Below are 14,957 nucleotides of genomic sequence, written 5' to 3'. Positions count from 1 at the left end.
AAAAGGAGGAGGAAGCCCAAAGAGTCATCACAGCAGCAGACAGCACCGATAGCTTGCTGGGGGCTGGTTGCCCTCATGGGCAACAGCAAATTACCTGCCTCCATAAGCCATGACATGCAGGGAGAATCTCCTGGATCAAATGATGAAAGAAGATTCATCATAGCTATGGCTAAATGGGTGCTTTTTAAAATAAGATTTGCCGTATTTCTCTGAGAACGCATTTGTTGTTCTACCAATTTGCTTAACTAGAAACAGAGCTGGGATATCCAAGATTTAAAAAAAAAAAAAGAGGGGATTATGAACTGGGTTGTGTCATTTGTTCCGAATTAGCATTTTTATGTACAGTTGGGAGAATCAGGTGCTTTCTGAGGCGCAGGGACTTAAAACATCCATTTTTGCTGTATGGGTGGGTGGGTGGGGGGATCAAACAAACCCCCAAGGAAGTGCAGGAGATAGGTTCCTCAGTTCTTTTCTTGATTCTGTCACTGATTTGTTGCCTGCAGTCTCTCTGCCTCTGCTTCTCACCTATAAAATCCTTCATCTCATAGAAGGGTTGTAATTCCTTTAAGTAACTGGTACTCATAAGAGTTAAGACTGACATGTCAAAGGTGCTTTAAACAAAAGTCTACTTATAAAATAACAGCAACCAAGGAGTTAATATTTTGTTGACCTTTCCAAAAGTCACTTGGCTTTCTCGCACTATCCCTAGATGTCTGAGCTGTTCACATATTTCATACAACTTTGCTAATCCTCTGAAAGGAAAACTGTCTCTGAGCAAATAATCAGCAGAACAGTGCATGACAGACTGGCCCATCTATGAAGGCAAAGAGAGACAGAAAGCATGGGAGTTTATTTAATTTGAATGGGATAGAGAAAAGACTATTCATTACTTTGAAGGAGCAGAGGTAACCGTAAAGAAACAGAAGTCTTAAGAAAAATTATAATTTTGCTAGGACTACTAGATTAATAGTGACATTTTTAAAGTGTGTTTCTTCCAACTATGTCACAATTTTTTTAAGTCACTCAGGTTTTTGTTCGCTCTTTTTCAACTGGGAGAGGAAAAAAAACTGAGTTGGTGTTTCTATAAAGTCCTATCTAATGCAACATACAGACAGTCCATAAGACACCAAACATCGGTAAAATGTGTAGGTATCAGTAAAGCAGCAAAGGTAGGAGATAAGGTGGTACAAATTGCTGTCCCACTAGCTTGATTATGAAAGGCCCATGATAGCACCATTCTTCTCCCGCATAACATGAGCCAGCCAAAGGACTGCAGAAAGGTACACTAGGTCAACAAGCGCTTGAGGGAGGGAGACAGGGAGACACCTCTGTTAGTGCCCTGAATTATCTCACAGCAGAGAACTTCATCTCCTATAAACCAGCTCAAGACTTATAAATTTCACTGCTGTGGCACAAATCACTTTGTGAAGACATTGTATACATTGGCAAGAAGGCTTTTCCCATTGGAAAGCTTGTTGCGAGGAAGATTATTTTTACATTAGAAGGGTAATTTTGCCTATATAACCACATCTGTAGCTGGAGGTTCTGTTAGCAAAATGGCATCATTCAAGGACCACAAGGGAAGTTTGCAGATGCCATACATAATGTAATTAACATTACAACCCTAGCAAATATTGCTAGCCTGAGTTTCTTTTCTGCACCCGATATGTACAGATCTGTACAAACAATGTAAACAGAGCAGAGTTGGAATATATCCCAACTAGCTTCCATCAAAATGGTTGATAACCAGAAACAGCTTAGCAGCAGGAGCCGACACCTCACTAAGAATAATTTGCTGTAGCAAGAGGAGATGCAAGAACTGTCTTTCTGGGCTAATTTTGTGCCAATGCAGCCATGAAAGAGAGCTCAGGTCCAAATATAGTTCAAGTTCAAACCAGTCTTTGCTCACTGGTTTATTCAGCTAACACGTTGTCTGGACAGCTGGAATACTGTCTGAATACAAACTCTTCATCCCCAGGATTGCTTTCACTGCTGCAGATCACAAGTTGAAGAAACACATGTCTTTGTGTATTGTAGATTTCTAGTTTTCTTGACTTGTGGCTCACTCGGCAAGTTTGTCCTAACACTCCTGAAGGTTTACTGCCTGCCTCTACCATAAAAATACTAACTCCCAGCAGCACAGCTGAGAGAGAAACTGCCCAGACAGCAAACAGAACATTTAACAAAGGGGCCCATACTAAAATAAGTGTTAATAAATCATTAACTGATGGTCCCTTCACTCCTAGAGCATAAAGGTTGACAGACCAGCAGCCCCAGGAGGAAGGCAGCCTGGGGAAGCCTCCGCTCCCAGCCTGCTCTTTCTCCTGCTGCACAACAGGATACTGCAGTCTACACTGTGCTGCAGACCAGATCATCAACATGCTCATGATTAAAAATAACCATTTTCCATAGCGAGCAAAAGAGGAGAGAGTTCTTCCATCATCTTGCAGAACTTTGCCTTCTGCATATTTCATCTGAACACCCCTGTTGACAACTACAGCTTATCCAAGCACAAGCTAGAAATAACATACATGGTCCAGTATGGGCTTTCAGCCAAAGTGAGATGTAATGGTAACCAACCATTTGGGGCTAGGAGGAATGGCTGCCAACCTATGTTTCAGGAAGTACCATGACAAATGTGTAGACACTTAATAAATTGCTGGAAAACAGCCTTATTTTCAAGCCAAACTCTAGCTATTAGCATCCTCATTTTTTATTAACAAAATTACTCATTCCTTCTGCCTCAGTGCTTAACAGATTCAGTCCTCAATAGTAGAGATTGTGCCTTACTAGGTGTCTTCCTGGGCTTTTATTTTTCCCCACTTCAAAAGAGTAGAAACATTATTTAACTTGATATACATTTAATATATTATATCATTTTTACTATACTCCTCAGCAGTAGGAATTTATACTGAATGTATTATGGCAATGCGCCATGAAAGTATTCCTGATTTCTCCAAGGGGTTTGTAAGGAAATGGACTGGTATGGCCTAGAGCACCTTAAACGCCCGACACTGGCTTCTAAAATGCTCGACAAAGACTTGAAATGATGAAACTGTAATTGAGAGCAGCAGAGGAAGATGCTTAAAATAACATGGGAAGCAGTTATCTGAAAATGTGGTTTGTTTTCTTCATATGAGTCTCAAGATGAAGATATTCCTGATGCCAGTAATAAAAATATTGCCTTTTTACAGTAGCTCGACAGACAGCAAAAATCAGGAACGGCAGTGGCTGCTCTTGCTGTAGCTACAGCTGCAAAATATTTTGCCCCTACTTTTCTTGCTCATCATATTCTGAAATGTTCTCCAGATGAGCAGAAGTTTCCAGTGCTTGCTTTTGCACCTTCAGGAGAGCAGGATTTTGTTTTTCTTGTTTTAGGTGTGAGAAAAGTCTCACTGGTTAGTTTTCATTTATATTGGCAGAAATAAGGCGAAACTCACAGCTTCACTAACAAAGACTTCTTGCCACAATCAGAGAAGTGGAGCAAAATATGGTTTATTTAGTCTTAAACTTGTCATGGGCATAATTCCCACCAGGAACTAATACCTCTGCTTAGTGTTGGTGGGAAAGTTAAACCAGAAAATTAAGAACCAGTTAAAGCCTTGAAGCTTACTCCCTACTAGTTAGCACTGCTCTGGCTTTGTTGGTTTTGTTTTAGCAATTGTTTTAGCATGCCTTAATGAATGCAGTTCCCAAGTATCTGTACACATTTTCTCTGCCTCTGTCAGCAAAAGCTGGATAAGGACAGAACCTATAGGAAAGGATATATAGCACCACTCCCCTTCTTCTCAAACGAAACCCAGTCTTTGCATGCAGGAGAAAATTCATATGCAGCAGAAGCCAACAAATAGACATGCTTCCCATTAAGTTTAGAGTTGTCTTCAAGAAAACTGTATCCTAGGATTTCTGTTTGGAGGCCAAAATTTGTTATTCATTGAAAATACCAACAAGAAAAAATGTTTTTCTGTAGACTAGGTTTATATCTCCCACCTGTTCTACCTAAAGAGCAAATTTTGGGGATGTAACAAATCCTTCCATACCAAGATGAGAACTTTATAGTCTAGTGGGGCTATGCATGCAATAGCCATTTATTTTCCTTCACACATTCTTATAAATAGGAAAATACAATAAAAACCAAGCTGCTTACTGAGCAGCAGACCTAATGAAGCCTCATTTCTTCTGAATTTGTTCTCCATATTTCATACTGCAGTAGCTTTTTTTTCTTTGCATGCGTCCCTGTGCTCCACAGAGCATCCTTTGTCCCCCATGAGTCCCTACAGCACCTGAAGCTTCTTCTAAGGTCACCTACTAATAGTCTTTGCCCATCTGCACGGGCCAGGGTCTGGCAGGGACTCGCAGCCTGGCTTGTGCAGAGGCACATGCCTGCTGACTGCCCAGAGCAGACACTGGGCCTTCCTCCCTGTGCCTCTGCAGGGGCATTAATAGGGTCTCTACCCTCCACCCAAGCCTGATTTTAGCAAAACTTTCAGGGTGGAAATATTCGAGAGCTTCACCTTGGACTGAAAACAGCAATTAAAAGCAGCTCAGCAAGCTAGGGCACACTCACTGCCTGCAGAGCCTCCCACATAATTTTTTTTGTGCTCAGTTTTAATCTGACTAGTTTGGGAATACCTGCTGTACTGCGGTCGCAACTCTGATTACAGCAAACGTAGCCTTGTAGAAGGCAGCCAAAAAAGCCAAAAGCAAAGCTAGAAAAGAAACTCCTTTGCACATCACCATATCAATTCCAAAAGCAGCATTCACAACGGCAGACTGCATGTGAAGCAGGTTAAAGTCCCTAGAGCTGAATTAAATATCATTGCAAACAAACACCTTCTTCTTTCATACGCATTTTGATTTAAATTTGTGGCTTGACATGAATGTTCGTGTAGTATGATAGTCGTACATATAAAGCACATCACAGGTACTGTACAGCCTCCTAGAACTGTTCCTTCTGTATTTCCTAACTCTTGGGGTTACATGTGTGGAAACACTTAGAACATTGAAAAGCCCCAGTCCAATTATCAGAGCTGTCAGAGTTTCCCTTCAGTAACTTTTTTTGTAATACTTTTTGTTCTTTTACACATGATAATAATGATAGCAATAACAATGCATGGCACATCATTTGATGGTATTATTGATAAATAATAAATAACCCAACTATGCTTATTTTGTGGTCTGTAGTATCAGTTAATAAAGACACATGGGGATACACTGCATTAGCATTAGAAGGATGTTCTAAATACACAAGGGCAGAGCTGTGGTTACTGTAAAACCACTGATGGTTGCAGAATAAACACCCTCTTGTAAGGTAATAATGGATGGAGTAAGTAACAGCCAGATGCAAGCAAGAAAAAAATACATTCAGCTGAGTTTTGAGAAGAGCTGAGGTGAGGGAAGGAAGAAAGCAGGAGAGACTTTCTGAGTTGGGAAGGTACATTCAACTTACAGGGGCTTTCTAAAAGGTGAAAAGTTCCTGAAGCAGCAAGGAAATGCAGAGGGGGACAGATTTCACAAAGGCAGGCTGAAGGAAGTCTCTGGAGAACATATCACCAGGGTTAGTAATGCAGGTAAATTGTTTTCCCAATGGGCTGTCAAAGACACTGTTCTCAAATATGATAGAGACAGGTGCCATCCTGATGGATGTCAAAGATTGCAGGAGTCTAAATGAGCAGGGAGTTCATTTAAAAAAAATAAAAAAAAACACACCAAAAAACCAGGAACTTCTATTATGTAATCAGAAATAATTATGGGAAATTTTAGTCTTTTAAACATACTGCTACATTGCCGTCAAACCAGACTTTAACTATAACTTAAAAGTTCTTGCCTGTTAGCTGTAGCTTTTTCGTCTGGAAACTCAGCTATAATTATTACACAAAAACTCTTTCTCTAGGTCTCTTGCAGTTCTCGGATCCAACTGGCTGAAAGCCACCATGAGACCTAAGTTTCTTAGAGAATTTTTAAAATATCCTTGTTTTATTAACCTTTCTTGACAAAAATGAACTAAAATTCTGAATGGAAACAGAGTTTGTGTCCCTCTGTACTTAAAAGAAAACAAAAGAGACCAGGCTATTCCATAAATTTACATGTAAAATGGTATATGTCATTGCTCCATCTCTGCTACAAGTGTTTTCCTAAAAGCAATAAACCCTTCCAATGCAAATATTTCCTTCCAGAGCTGTGACATACCCCCGATATATATTGTCTGTTCAAAATAAACAAGTACTGAAAACAGCTTTTTACATCACTGCAAATATAAACCAAGATCTAGCAATTACTTCTCAGATAATGGTTTTTCTCTTCAAAATACAATCTTCCAGAACAGATATATTCAATAGATCAGGATAGTCCTGGACAAATAAGTTTGATAAATGACCAGCTACGTTCTTACAGGGCAAAACTCTATTAAATATCTCACAATAAGCCTAGTGCAAGGATGTGTTGTGGTCAAGCTGTGACTGAACATCATATCCATGGACAGTCTGTGGATCATGGGCTTCAAAGTTTTCTCTATATGTTTAGCAGGTTTTTTCTGCATTTTTTAAAAATCATATTGTTCAGAAGAATAGGGAGATTTGTAACATGCTTAACACGGAGAGCCCCAGGGGAAGTTTGGTTTTTTTTCTTTCCCCCACAACAAAAATCATTATTGCCACAACTATTCAGCAGCTGTGGTGATTTGAAAATGTTATCCAGTTCCTATTAATGAATTATTGAGGCAATATATTATAGTCTTAAAAACCAACCAACTGCTACCACTTTCCAACATGTTTCTCAGGCCTTTTGACAGCTCTAAATGTTTCTAAACTTAAATTTTACAAATGATAGGACTGTGAGAACCAAGCATGCTTTGCACAGCAAGCGTGCTGGGGGATTGCAGCTTTATAACCAAGTGGGACCCTGAACTCTGACATCAGCTTCCAAAGCCACACTCATCAGCACCTTTGATCTTGTTACTGGGAATATGAATAGAAGCATAGCACACCCCCAAACCAACAAGAACAGGTCAGATTTACTTACATTGAAACAGAGCAATCCACCAAATGTGACTACTCTATTTCGACAGCACTAACAGCATCGGGCACGCCACGGCGCGGTCAGCAGCAGCAACTCCCTAGCTCTGCTTTGAGGCTAGCAGTTTTGACACGGAGCCTATGAAGAGTAAAACACAGCTCTAAGGTTTCTTTTCTATCTATGAGGTTTTAGCCATATAGCTATAGATGTAATCTATAGGCATCACCTGGTGCACATGATACTCTGAAGCTCAGAAAGTTGCCTATAGTCACCTTGGGAGCCTATATCAGGAAGGCTGCTGGCACACGGTGTTACACTTTGCTCTTTCTATTTGACCATGGCCATGCAAGGATAAGACATTTACAGCCTGGATTAATCTGACCAATTTTAGACTTCTAAGTGCTTTTGGGGTGTGTTTCATCCCAGGAGAGAAATCAGACAAGCTATATCCAGCACCTGTTTTACTTCATCAACCCTAATAGGGGTCAAGGGTGCTTATCTGAGACACAGACACCACATTGTTGATAGTTTCAGTTAGGGATCCAGCAGGTATCTCAAGTCACCTAATTTCTCTCTAGCTGCATGTCTCAAAAAACAAGTGTCACAAGGAAAATGATATTAATAAATCCCAAAGCCAGGCAATGCATTTATGAAATACCACAGGATCAACGTGAACAGACTGGAAATCACAACTTCAGGGCTCGTAACTTACAAGATGACCAGATTCTTCAGATGTTTCTGTTCCCTTGAAGGAGAAGCCATGTCTGCGATTACACCAAAAATTGCCTTAAGCATCCAGCTGTTTTACACTCCTCATTAAAATTCACCCAGCTACCACACATTCCAAAGCATGGGAACAGAGACACATTTACACTAATCTAACCCAAATCAGTGCTACTCATCCAGGATCAAATTCCATCCCAACACGAGCAGCCAGAGTTAAACTTGCAACATAAGTGCCACCAGAGTCCTATTTGAGAACTCAAGTATCATTTAAGAATCATGCTGCTTTTCTGCAGCGAGCACAAGTCTAGTCCTTGAGATTTATTCTCCCGTTCCACAGGGAAGAGCCGTATGGCCTACCACACTCTGCCTCCTAGAAGGAAATTTCACAGATATGCTGCAAGCATGGTTGGATGAGCACTTTCTCAAGTTGTGTGGACCAATTCTCAACAGCTACTTGTCAAGCAGGGCCAGATGGTTGAAGGCATTTAAGCATTGCAAAGTCTAAACAAGTAAGGAGCTAATATCAGATGACTCACTCAGAGAGCAGTCTCTTCTTCACAGTACTCTCCCTCTAAGAAACAAAGCGTAAGTTCCTAAATGACCTTGGACGTGGAGTGCTACACAGGGAGTCCTAACCTCGCACCAGACATTTTAGCCGCTGAAATAACTTGCTGAAGGTGCATCATTGCACCTTCCACGGCAAACTAGAGGTCCTGCTTTTCTGCATTCCCCTGGGGGAATTGCGGTAGCTAGGAGGGTGTACAGAAGGGACAGATAAGACATACCACTGAAAGACTTAGCTATATCTTACTCTGCTGCGTGGGTATAGCCTCAGGATCACAAAGGTGGAACTCACCACTCCTTCAACAGCCTTGCAATACTAAACAGAAGGGGGGTATTTACAGCCTGTAAAAAAACCCTAGTCTTCATTGCCTGAAACCTACAGCAAGACTGCTTGCCATCTGCCTAATTAAATTGACCATTTGTCCCTATTAGAGGCAGCTGTGCTACTTAAAGCAATTAAGGTGGCACAGGAGGGAAGTGACATTTTTGGTTTGGGAAGGGAGTGCAGCACTGACAGCATTGAAACATTCATCACTATGAAGAAGTGACGTTCTTAAGTATGTAACAAAAAAAGGCATTCACCAAACACGAGCCCTTTCAGAAGTTCAAATTCAAGAAATGTGTTTCCTTAAAGATAGCCTTTGTTCCTATTGAGGAGATTTGCACCAAATAAAAGAATTGTGTCTCTGACAATGCAAAGCACTCGTAGTCACTGGCCACAGTTTTACAGCATACGCATTTGCCTTTTGATATAGGACATCTGTGAGCTAGCAACAGTAATAAATCTGAATGTTAGCACAGATCATTTTCCAAGTTTTAGGTCAAATGCTATCAAATTTAACTTATCAGCTCATTAAGATAAAACAAGCCCTTTTGTCATTAGCTTTCTGATTAGTTGCCTGGTTCCAGAACCTGGGACACAGTAAATACGTTCTTTTTTTTCCTGTAGCATAGTGCGAATGCTTAATGCCCTCTGATTATCCTTATAAATCATACACAGGGAAATCACTGCTTGAGCCCTTGCTAGAAGAGGTGAATGTGATGATTTCAGCATGTTTCGAAGAGACATTCCTAAAATAGCTAACTGTTCTGTAATTTTATCACAGTATAAGGCCTGAGCTTATGCTGGTTAGGTTCCCTGATTTGCAACCATACTGATTTTGATCTTGTTAGACTTCAAGCTACGCAGTGATAGTCTTTTGAGCTGGGTACTTTGAGAGTAGCAGTATCTGTGTGTAATAGGTGGCAGCCTTCCCTATGAGCAAACATGAAAACTGGGCTGCAGCCTTGCGGAGCTCATTGCCACAGGAATCTCTGTCCTTTTTTGGGGCGCAGAGTGCAGCGTCCACAGGCACAGACCTTTGCAGGTATAAGACATGGGAAAGAAAGAGTTGTGCTGTATGGGCAGAGGTAAAATAGTCACCGTTGTAGAAGGGAGGACTTGAGTGTGCTCCAGAACACCTGGAAGAGCTCCAACAAATAAAATTTAGTGAAGCTGTATGTCACATCTCAGGTCTCGTGCTGAGGTAGCTGTAAGGCAGATACAAAAATATTACCTTCTTTTAATATGTTTCACAAAATGCGTTCTTATTTTAGAGTCTACATATCGTCACCAGGCTACCATTGATGATGAAGTGGTTTCCATGGAGATACTAGATACAGCTGGTCAGGTGCGTGGGTGCATGTACTATTATCCAGTACCTTGGCTCAGATAGACAGCAGGGAAGGGGAGTGCGGTGGTGGCAGCAGTTCGGTGGGTGGCAGGTGTGCTCCGCTTCTGGGGACGGAGATTTGCTTCTGAGCAGAGCTCCCCCTCCTCCACCACCATCAGCTTGCTGCTGGACCCAGCATGCTGCATCCAGATCCTTCTGCAAGGGATCCTGCTTAGAGTTTGCAAACACTGGAAGAACAAAGTCAGGGTTTACTCTGACATTAAAATGATTTCGTTCTCATTCCTTGATTCAGGGCCAACCCAACAACACGTTATTACTACGCACAAAGTCACAGTCTATTTCTACAGCCAAGTGATGAGCCTTGACAGCCTCGGTCAATGATTCTCACCAAAGTGAAGAGTAGTTTTGTCATAGCCAGGTCCCCCTTCCTTTCAAAACATGGCAGATGCTCACACTGCACAGTCCTATGCAGTTTGTGTGCTGGGTATCATTCCACAGAGACCCTGTTCCAATTGCCTGCTACCAGCCTGCCCACAGGCAGCCCACGGCACCTTGATAGAGTAGATCTCCTATGCTACATGATAAAAAAGGAGATGTGCATAAAATATAAAGTAAAGCGGATATACATGGCTTTGCAGGCTTTGGAGGACCAATGTCTATCTGAAGGCCTGGTGTCTTCTTCATAAATCAAATTCCTAAGGCTGGTGTCTGTTTTTTCAAAACAGGAGGACGCTATTCAGAAAGAAGGACACGTGCGATGGGGTGAAGGCTTCGTGCTGGTTTACGACATCACGGACAGAGGCAGCTTTGAGGAAGTGCTGCCACTTAAGAACTTGTTGGATGAAGTTAAAAAACCCAAAAATGTCACCCTGATCCTGGTGGGGAACAAAGCAGACTTGGATCACTCCAGGCAGGTCAGCACAGAGGAAGGTGAAAAGCTGGCCACAGAACTAGCATGTGCTTTTTATGAGTGCTCTGCTTGCACAGGAGAGGGCAACATTATGGAGGCCTTCTATGAGCTCTGTCGTGAGGTACGGCGTCGAAAGATGGTCCAGGGCAAGACTCGGAGACGAAGCTCCACCACCCACGTCAAGCAGGCAATTAATAAGATGCTTACCAAAATCAGCAGCTAAAAAGAGCTGTACTAACCCAGAGAAGCATTTTAGAGCATATTAGCTTGGGGTAGGGACAAGGCAGGCAGAGCACATTTAATTAAAAATGGTCAAAGCTTTGCAATTAAAAAAATAGAAAAGACAAACCACACTTACTTTTTTGAGTAACACGGGGTCAGACTTTTTTCCTGTTTTGAGATGTATTTAGCCACACTGCTTCTGGCTAACGTGGAAAAAAAAAGGGGAAAAAAAAAGCAAACTCCAAAGGACTAGATGATTGTGGGGATTGGCACTGACAGAGCATCTTCTGCTTCTACAAGGCTGGCTCCAATCCCCTGCAAGTCAGTAGTGCCTAAACATCATTTCCAGCCAGCCAGCCAGCTGCTCAGTAGCCATTGGAGAGTAAGATTCAGTGCTCAGTCCATCGACAACCATCACAACCTATGTTCTCAAGGACTGAATAAACGTAGAGGCTGCTGTGTTTTACCAGAAAGTTCATCTGACACCTTTCACCAGCTCTAAATTGGCGCATTGTGTGCTTTTACTCCAAACTGTCCTTCGTTGTTGTTATTTTTGTCAAATCTATGAGTGCTGATGTTCTTAGAGAAGTATGCAAAAAATATAGGAAAGGTCTTTTTCATGGAGCATTTAGCCAGCAAGACACACATTTCAACAGAGCTGAAGTTCAGCTGCTTTTCCAGATCCTCTGAAACTGCAGAATTCATCAAGAAATAATCAGCTAGTCCAGTGGCATTTCAGCATTTCCCCCTTGAAGTGCAGTACGGTACCTGGGGAAATGGGAGTGTATGTGTTGGGAAATTAAACTAAAAAAATAACCACATTACTATTGATTTAGTTATGAGTAGTTTTTAGCTTTTGTTTACTTTTTTGTTTTGGTCTTATTTCAATTCAAGTAGTTCCTCTTGTTCTATCTTACACCGAAGAAGAACTGAATCCATGGGACGGCAAGTATTTAAAGTCTAAGCCCAGATGTAAATCAGATGTGAATGGCCTCTACCATATCAAAAGGCCATAATTTCCAGCTGTTTAAACTTCCAGATGTTGCTTGAAGCACTCTGTGGTTTAAACCAGCACAGGTTTTTTGTGACTCTATCTGGCGCATTCAATTGAATGTGCATTTTATCTGATTTTTGTGCCTGGGATAAAAGGTGTCCAGATTTTTCTCCTCCCTTCTCCTCCGTCACGCATCTCATTTAAGCCAGTTTTGCCTTGTTACTTGGCTTGTTAACTGTATGCTAAGAGATGTGAGAACCAAGACTGAAAGACTTTCGTTCAGGTTGTGCTCGTCTCCCACCAGTTGTGTTGCATCCCTTTAGGCAGCGTGGTGTGCAGCTCAGACTGGCATCGTGTGGAACCACAGCCAAAGGTTGGGACGACAAATGGGAATATTAGCAGTATTCTCCTTTGAGGAACAGCCCTCTTGTAGCAACTACTTACAACTTTATTCTCCACTGCTTTGTACTTCATATGGGTATTTGCCTCCATGAGGAAATAACACCAAAAGGCTATCAAACGCAAATTGCCACAGATGTAGGAGAGTGAGGATATCTGGTTGGATAGCACTTTATACAGTTATAGGTAGCCATATAAGAGGTGGAACTGGCTGGAGAATCAAGCCTGTATATCCCTGTGGACAGAGAAAAGTCCCAAGTCAGAACTTTTCAAAAGGATTCGTTTAAAGATACTTTACCAAAGTAAATTTTCTTAAAACATTCTCTCACCCATATCTTTTACCCAACCAGCATCAAAGAACATCACGTTCAGGTGTGTATTTTATTTGTACTGTTGTTTACATTCTCTGTTTCCCCCATTCTAGATAGTGAAAATTCATTCCACTCTTCTGGAATCAATATCTATATTTTGGTCCTCATATTCAGGTATGTTGCCGTACACCAGCTACACACACTGCAATGGAAACTTCACCATGTGCTTCTGGGCAGGGGGTTCTTGCAACAGGTGATGTCACTATCTCCATGACACACCTCTGCCCAACCTATTGGTCATATCTCTATTTTTGTTAAAAAAAAGAGAGAAGTTTTTGCATTTTTAATCTTACTAGTAATGCAGAATCAATATGAGTGTAAAAGAAAGAGCTCGTGCCTGGTCACACACCAGTAGTCGTTAGCTGAAGGTCTGAACTTGCAAATGTGTATGTTACATTAGGAGCCAGAGTGAGCATTTCACTAAGTCATTCTGTTATCTTTCAAATCAGTGCACGAATCTGAAGTAAACAAAATTCTTACCTGCAATCCCACGGCAACATAGCTGAGAGGAAGGTTTTTATGTCGGTATGCTAAGCAACTGATTTGTCCCTCTCTAAGACAACATCAACAGTTCTTTTCTCTGAAAACCTTTCTTGGGGTTCAGAGTTGAGCTGCATTTAAAATACAAAAAGGGAATATATGAATGTCAAGAGAAAATAATAGTATTCATATTAGGAGAGTTGAAAGGAAGGAGAGGCTAAGTTATGGCCCTAATACTTTCCAAAAGAATCCCAGCAAATTACATCTTCTTTTATAATGTCTGTATGGAGAAATTATAAAATCCTGGTGAAAGAAAATGTTCCACTGTGCAAACATGGCTTGTTACATAAAGAACCTCTAATAAAAATAGTAACATTCCTTTGCAAAGACCGAATTTGGAAACTGCCGAACATGATAAACACTCGGTCAAAAAGGAGGCTGCTATTTTGTGACCTTTCCTCCCACACAAACACAAATTTCTTTACTTAATTGCTCATTAATTTTTTTTTCCTTAGTGTAATGGGCTGCTTGTCAAGCCAGTTATAATATAGTATATTATAATCTGTTGATACATATTACATAGTATTAAATGCAATCTGATTTACAGTTGCTCACAAGGTTGCAACATATTATTGGCTATGCTATAAATGTGTCATATTTCTACAAAGTGCAAGTTGAGCCAAAAAGTGCCCAAGCATTGAAAAGGCCAAATGCAACAGGAACCCACATTCGGTAGCCTTTCCGCAGCAGACATCAACAGTTTAAATTCTGTTTCTACTGCTGCTATTTAAATGTACATATATGAAGCTAACATTAAATTCCTCTCCTCTGCCTGTTACCATTTCTGCAGAGAGAGGACGGGAAGGACGATAAACAAAAAGGGGGAGGAAAGGTGAAATGGATACTTGTTACCTACAACAAGTTGATTGTCATTTATGAAGTTTTTAAATATTTATCTTCAATTGATGAAGAGTTAGTCATGCCCATGCTGCAAGACCTGGATCAGGAACCAAGACTTCCCTAGAACTTTGAGAATCTTCATATCTGGGGGTTCGGTGCGACCACGTATGGAAGTGAGGATCAGCCGCTGGGTTTGCACCTGGATCCAGACAAGTTGTCCCCAAACCTGGGGATAGTTGCATCTGGCAGTTTGCTACAAGGCTAGTTGATTTTTATATATATAATGATCTGTATGCATTTTTACGTTAAAAATATGAAAGCTTATGCTTGTAGATAATATATAAGAAAAAAATAAAAATTAAAAAAAAAAAATAGTGCTTTCTGTACTGAACTCTTACGCATTGATCTTCTGTTAGTTGTCTCCGAAGTGTTGTCTTCCAGCTTTTAAGGGACCAGTTCCAGAAGTCCTGATTCAGTTTTTATTTAATCTTTACAGAAAATGAACAGTGAATTTTGCCTGAATAAGCACTTGAGCATTTGGATCAGTTTACTTAAATTTATTTGGCTGCTAGGCCTGGAATCAAGAAGTCAGACGGCATCTACAGCGAAGCACAAAACCAAATGTCCTTGCTAACTGTTTCAAGGCTGATTAAAAAAAGCTACAGTGCCGGGGTTATTAAATGACCTCAGTGAACCCCACCACC

The 14,957-nt window shown here is 41.0% G+C and overlaps 1 protein-coding gene across 1 annotated transcript in view; it reads left to right on the top strand.

Annotated features, from left to right (window-relative positions):
- RERG (RAS like estrogen regulated growth inhibitor) overlaps positions 1 to 14,618 on the top strand; it is a 108,765-nt gene extending 94,147 nt beyond the window's left edge. The window contains exons 4-5 of the mRNA XM_075505366.1: positions 9,901 to 9,974; positions 10,703 to 14,618. Of these exons, the coding sequence (XP_075361481.1) occupies positions 9,901 to 9,974; positions 10,703 to 11,110 (482 nt within the window). The 3' untranslated portion in view covers positions 11,111 to 14,618. The remainder of the gene's footprint in view (positions 1 to 9,900; positions 9,975 to 10,702) is intronic.
- The last annotated feature ends 339 nt before the right edge of the window (positions 14,619 to 14,957 follow it).

This window comes from Mycteria americana, chromosome 1 (genome assembly GCF_035582795.1).
Source record: "Mycteria americana isolate JAX WOST 10 ecotype Jacksonville Zoo and Gardens chromosome 1, USCA_MyAme_1.0, whole genome shotgun sequence".
Taxonomy (NCBI): domain Eukaryota; kingdom Metazoa; phylum Chordata; class Aves; order Ciconiiformes; family Ciconiidae; genus Mycteria; species Mycteria americana.
This window is presented reverse-complemented; position numbering and strand designations above follow the sequence as displayed.